General features: G+C 46.8%; 1 protein-coding gene across 2 annotated transcripts; it reads right to left on the reverse strand.

The window, feature by feature from the left end:
* Positions 1 to 608: 608 nt before the first annotated feature.
* Positions 609 to 2,969, reverse strand: LOC105547273 (histone H4). 2 transcript variants are annotated; one of them, XM_011990794.1, is made up of 2 exons: positions 2,474 to 2,969; positions 609 to 1,238 (listed from the first exon to the last, which is right to left on the reverse strand). In XM_011990794.1, exon 1 carries the CDS (start codon positions 2,877 to 2,879, stop codon positions 2,568 to 2,570), a length of 312 nt encoding a protein of 103 aa, XP_011846184.1. In that variant the 5' UTR covers positions 2,880 to 2,969; the 3' UTR covers positions 609 to 1,238; positions 2,474 to 2,567. The 2 variants fall into 2 exon arrangements, with proteins under 2 accessions (XP_011846184.1, XP_011846185.1); XM_011990795.1 differs by having other exon boundaries at positions 609 to 1,232; positions 2,474 to 2,948.
* Positions 2,970 to 6,242: the final 3,273 nt, after the last annotated feature.

Genomic DNA, 6,242 nt, shown 5'->3' on the forward strand with positions numbered 1-6,242 from the left:
CCACTCCCACCCTGACCCCCTCATTCACTTTTTAAGTGAGGCATTACAGAGAAGTTTTAAATCAAGTTCTTTAACATTTTTAGTAAGCAATTTTATTACTAATAGTAAACTTCAGAAAATCTTGGTCATTTTCAGTTTGACATATTCTGTTCCAGTTACTGAACCATGTGACCCAGTTTTGGTTTGGAAGATATGATTATTGTCAGGACTGAGTACTTACTATACCACAGAACTCATAGTCACAGACAAAAATAAATATTTCTTGGGTTTGGATAACTATATTTTATAAAGAACAAAACACACACAAAAAAATTACTATGCTACAAGGGAAAATATAAGTTCTATTTAATCAAAGAATTGAGACCACTACAAAAAAAAAAAACAAAAAACAAAAAAAACAAAAACCGAAACCCAAAACCATAAAATATTTAAACAGTTCCATATAAATTAAATACTTAAGGAAGAGTTTTAATTGTCATACAAATATCTACAGTATTTCTATCCTCCATCGGGGCCCTAACCTTCATCCTTAATTTATGTGAAACCCAAAATCACACATTTGGTCATGCAACAAATATTAAGGGTACGGAAGTATGCCAGACTCTATTTCTTTTAAGTAACTCAATTTTTCATTTGCATTAAAGAACACTGAGGTTCTGCGAGTGTCTCACTGTCCTAGAAATTAAACTAACACCAGTATTGTGTACTCACTTGAAGTCTTTATGGAGTAGGAGAAAGTACTTAGAAGTGACATGTCAGCAGAAAGGAACCCGGGTGCCTTCCTGGCAGAAGAGGAGGCAATGTCAAGATCTAGCGGTGCGGAATCCTTCGCCAGTTGGGTTCAAATCTTGGCTCCAGTTCTTGAATCCCTGGGGCTGGGAAACTCCCTTAGAGTGACTTCAGCCCACCACACCAAGGAAGCTAAATGACTTCTCCATGTTTAGAAAAGCTAGAGTGAGACCAAGCGTGGTGGCTCACGCCTGTAATCCCAGCACTTTGGGAGGCGGAGGCGGGTGGCTCACTTGAGGCCAGGAGTTCAAGACCAGCCTGGCCAACATGGTGAAACCCCGTCTCTACTAAAAAATACAAAAACTAGCCGGGCGTGGTGGCGCAGGCCTGTAATCCCAGCTACTAGGGAGGGTGAGGCAGGTGAATCGCTTGAACCCGCGAGGCAGAGGCTGCAGTGAGCCGAGATCATGCCACTGCACTCCAGCCTGGGTGGCAGAGCGAGACTCGCTCTTGAAAAGAAAGGCAAAAAGAAAAACTAGAGAAGAGGCAGATTGGTTAACGCGGCATGGATCACACCGCATCCTGGGGTGCTAAACCTAATGAGAAGTTAGGAAGGACAGAGCTAGGAGTAGAGCGAGGCTGTTAGGCGGAGCTTTACCGGAGGCCGGCACGGCCCCTACGGCCTGCACGCAGGCTGATCACCAGGTCTTCAGCCTCTACCCTTGCCTACTGCAAAGTGTGCTTAACTGGTCGCCCCTGCGCCCCACCTTTCTCCAGGACCCTCACTACACCCCGGGAGTACTGGGTAGGACCACGCGGTTTGCTAATCCCACAGCTGTCTCTCTTACTTTCTCACTGAACTGACTAGAACCTAACCCGCCGCCCGTTTCCTTTCTAGACCCCCAGGCTGCTCTGAACAGGGCCTTTACTCGGAAGCCAGGGCTTATCTTTCGGCTGCGACCGGGTCATTTGTGATAGGAATGACACTGCCCGGAGCGGAGGACTCCTGGCAACTTGGCGACCCGCAGGTGGAGATCTGGCTTTCCATGCCGGCGTGACCCCCACTGCCTGCCTGCCAACTCCACGCCCGCCGCCAGGTGGCCGAGCAGGACGCCACCCGCTCGGCGTAGGCAACTTTACGCAGCTGGCTACCGGAAGGGGCAGGGTGCCGCGAGTTTCGCCCAGCCGCCTTACTCTCAGCATCTGAGCTTGGTCACCTCTCACTCAGGACGTCAGCAATGAATTAAAATAGTACCCAGTAAGACTACAACGCGCCACACTAGGGCTGCATTCAGCGCTTTCGGGCTTGCAGGTAGCGGCGTCCTCCCATTTCCTGCGATCTAGCAGGCCCTGCACACGCACGAACCGCCCTCTGACGCGTGACGCTCACCCCTAAAGGTCGGCGGGAAGTCACCTAAGCCCTGATTTACATGGAAGCCATCCGTAACGTGCTTAAGGGCCAACGACTCGGCCGCTTAAAAACCCATGACCAGTTCTAACACTGGGGCTTTGTAGAAACACTCTTCTAAACAAAATCCGCAGCCTGGATTTTAGGTGCACAGAAGTGGGAGGTCACTACTGCGTTGCACGGCACCTCCCAGGACCCTTCCTAAACACAGGCGGAGTCCCCTCCATGAGGTCTAGTCGTCCCCGCTCCAGCTAAGCCTAATCCCGGGCAGATGATCGGGTCGCGAATGTCCCACTCCCGGTATCCGGAGGGCGGCATCAAAGGGCTGATATTTACCCGGTATCTAGGAAGTGTTAACAGCTCTTTCTGTGACAATTTGGGGGCCCTGAAAAGGGCCTTTTGGAGTCTGGAGAGAAGCTGTGGGGACAGCTCAGCCGCCGAAACCATAGAGGGTGCGACCCTGGCGTTTCAGCGCGTACACCACATCCATGGCAGTGACGGTCTTGCGCTTGGCATGCTCCGTGTAAGTCACCGCGTCGCGGATCACGTTCTCCAGGAAGACTTTGAGGACTCCCCGGGTCTCCTCGTAGATGAGACCAGAGATGCGCTTGACGCCCCCACGTCGGGCGAGACGGCGAATCGCGGGCTTTGTAATGCCTTGGATATTGTCCCGCAACACCTTCCGGTGGCGCTTGGCGCCTCCCTTACCCAGCCCCTTGCCGCCTTTACCGCGCCCAGACATTCTGAAGTCACAGCTCCTACTTAGCAGAAAACCGGGCAGCCCACTGTGATTGCCGGGCGCAGACCAGGGCTTATAGGCTCTCGATGCGGACCTGTTTGAAAACATGAAAAAGTGGGAGGAGCTCTAGGCCCCACCTCTAGAGACATGCTATAGTTGTTAAATCCAGGAAGCAGTCAACGAAACCAGCCTGATTTTTTTGTTGTTTGCTCTTTTGGGAAAACTTTTTCTGATATTTGGAGAAAGGTTCATGGTGATACATTTTAAAGTTAAAACAGTATGAGCTAATAGAATTTATATTGCCTTTTTTCAGCCCTTAAATAAAAATAGGCCAGATCCTATGAACGTTCCTTGTTCTGTCTCTCCCTCCCTCCCTCCTTCTAATCATGTTTTTCCAAACGGAATTCCTGACTTACTGTGAAACTCAATAAAAACCTGAAAAGCTTTACGTCTGAGATTGCAAAGCAATTACTTAAAAATTTTCACATGTGGGTCTTTTAAAGACATAGTAGGGGGAGAGGACTTTTTTTTCCCTCTTTTGCGGCCCTGCAGAGAATTAAGATACTTTCAATTGAAAAAAAACAAGCCCAGCTTCCCGGCCCCCACCTACACTCCACCCCCACCTCCCCCAACCCCCGCCATTCCCCTTTCAGCTGCTTCTGCGCAATTTGCAGGTTTTCCTGCCCTGCAAGAGCCTGTGTGCTTTTCAACTAAGTAACTTCCTATGGTTATTTAGTTGAAATATTGTAAATGTCTTATGTCATTCAAATCTCAGGTTCTCATCTCACATTTTCCACTTAAAAATTCAAAGTTCTTGTAAAATAGTGGATGCCACAATCATGACTTGGAATAATGATTTCTACTGCAAATCCCCTCAGGAGGTTCTGAATCCCTTCCTTTCTCAAGAGAATCCCTGAACAAAAACGAAAGTTTCTGTGAGGTGTCACCGGTCTTCGAAGGTGTCAGGACCCTGTCTTCTCTAAAGGTCTGACTGTGTTAAAAAGCAGCTGTTATTTAGAGGATGATTCATAAGTCTTTCCCCAGGTACTTAATTAAGATTCTGAGCAATGTATTTTAGTAAGTGGGGCTCTTTGTACCTGGTCTTGAAGATAAGCCTTTACAGCAGGAAGGCTTTATGGTAAATTTTTATTATATTTCTAAATGCTTATAGTTAACATTTGTTTCAATCTTTACCCATCTTCATAACCCAAAAGGTATTTCTTTTTCTTTTACTTTTTGTTAAAGATAAAAGAGTTGGAACACTTTCTTGAATGGCTGGAAAAAGTCCTGCATGGTCGAACTTCACTCCATGATTTTAATACTTTACTCAGAGGGAAGAGGAAAAGTCTATCAGATCTTGAAGGGATAAGAATTATTGTAATGGGGCTGGGCGCGGTGGCTCATGCCTGTAATCCCAGATCTTTGGGAGGTCGGATCACGAGGTCAGGAGATCGAGACCATCCTGGCTAACATGGTGAAACCCCGTCTCTACTAAAAATACTTAAAAATTAGCCGGGCGTGGTGGCGGGCGCCTGTAGTCCCAGCTGCTAGAGAGGTTGAGGCACGAGAATGGCGTGAACCCGGGTGGCGGAGCTTGCAGTGAGCCGAGATCTCGCCACTGCACTCCAGCCTGGGCGACAGAGCAAGACTCTGTCTCAAATATATATATATATATATAAATGGTAAAATAGGTTGACTTACTTATACTCACTTTCTAAGAAATCAAGGCTAGAATATTTTCAAATCAGAAATCTCTTGCTTATTAGAATAAAAGAAAAAAATCGTGTCCAAAATAGTAATAGTCTCAAAAACTCCTGAAAATTCCATCCATGATACAGGCGAAAATTTAAGCTAGTTTACAGAACTCATTCCAGGAACATCTCGTTAAAAACTGTATCAGAGATTTGTACGTCCATTTATTTGGTATATCTAAGAGTTGTTGGATGCTTACTAACGTATTTAATTTTCAAAACACTTTGATACAGATACAGGAGTCAAATAACTTATCCAAGATCACTGCTTAGTGGTGAAGCCAGGATGTAGGCTGAGGCAGTCTGGCTCCAGAAAGGCCGCCTTTATAAAGCATGACAATAGCTCTGAAGACATTTATTGAGTCCCCAGTATGGGTTAATCATTGTTCTAGGCAGTAATGACATTTACATAAATACTTGAAAATGTTATTTCAATGAAGTCAAATCTTTATTCGGATAGGGAGAAGGTAAATTTGTTTTACTTTAAATGAATCCACGTAAAATGTTTATTTTAAAAAGCAAGTGTTCAACATTACATCACGTATCGATGTTAACTGTGTTACTGAAAATGTTCAGGTAAAAATGAACTGACCTCGATGAAGTAGTAGAAAGTAATTTCTAACTAAAATAAAACAAAATACTTTAAACAAAACACTTTTTTTGTTTCAAAAAGCGTGGGTCCACAATTCAGGTATGTAAGAATAAACTGCCATTCTGACTTTAGTCTCTGGGCTCATTTACAAAGAGACCCGGGGGACCTCCACGTCCTCGTAGAGGACCCGATCCGCTGATCTGCGGCGCCCTGGCTTGCGCGGAGCAAGCGAAGGCCAAGACTTCGGCCTCTCCAATAAAACCTAGTGGCTCTTTGCAGGCCCATAGCCTCAAAGACAAAAGATATTTTGGCTAGGCGAGCTTGTTCCTCCCGTCAGCGCACGAAGTATTCACGTCTGGCCATCATTAGCTTCAAAGACTTAAAAGTGAACGATTGGCTGGCTGTGACCCGCAGGACCCAGCAGGGAGACCAGTGCGGTCTCCACACCGTTGGGTAGCTGCAGGCAAGGCTCTTGTATAAGAAACAGCCCACGGACCCTGTCCTGGGCAGGCAGAATTCCGCAGAGAGGCTGTTGTTTCGCCTAAGCAGCACGGGCTGCCGAGACAGAAACCTACCTGACTAGTATGGTGTATTATATGAGACCATCCACTTAGCATAGCAACGTCTACGGATAACCCCTGTAGCTCTTCTTCTGGATTGCTTTCTGTTTCCAACCATGTTTTCTTATTTCCTACTAGTTTATTTGCTTGGGAGCGAGCGTGGTCGTGGAAAACCCATAACCGCTAAATTCATCTGGGTCCCCAAACGCGGAGCGGGCTGGCCTCGGTATTTATGTGAGCGGCTATATAAATGAGGATTCGGAGTTTGCTCTATTGATTGGAGAGAGCTGGAGGAGGCGGTCTCTCTTCCAGAGCGCTAGTTGGGAGCGGCGCCTGCCTGTCATTGGTCACCAGAGCCAATGGGAAGGGGCTGCCCCGCGGCCGCAAAGAGTTTGTAGAGGCAGTTCGGAGGCGGTACGTTGCATTCCGGTACCGGACGCCGAGAGCGGTTTGTCTCCGTCTC

This window comes from Mandrillus leucophaeus, unplaced genomic scaffold (genome assembly GCF_000951045.1).
Source record: "Mandrillus leucophaeus isolate KB7577 unplaced genomic scaffold, Mleu.le_1.0 Scaffold383, whole genome shotgun sequence".
NCBI classification, from domain to species: domain Eukaryota; kingdom Metazoa; phylum Chordata; class Mammalia; order Primates; family Cercopithecidae; genus Mandrillus; species Mandrillus leucophaeus.

Excerpts from the sequence above, each read along its gene's own strand:
- LOC105547273 (XM_011990794.1), bottom strand. The coding sequence starts at position 2,879 with ATGTCTGGGCGCGGTAAAGGCGGCAAGGGGCTGGGTAAGGGAGGCGCC.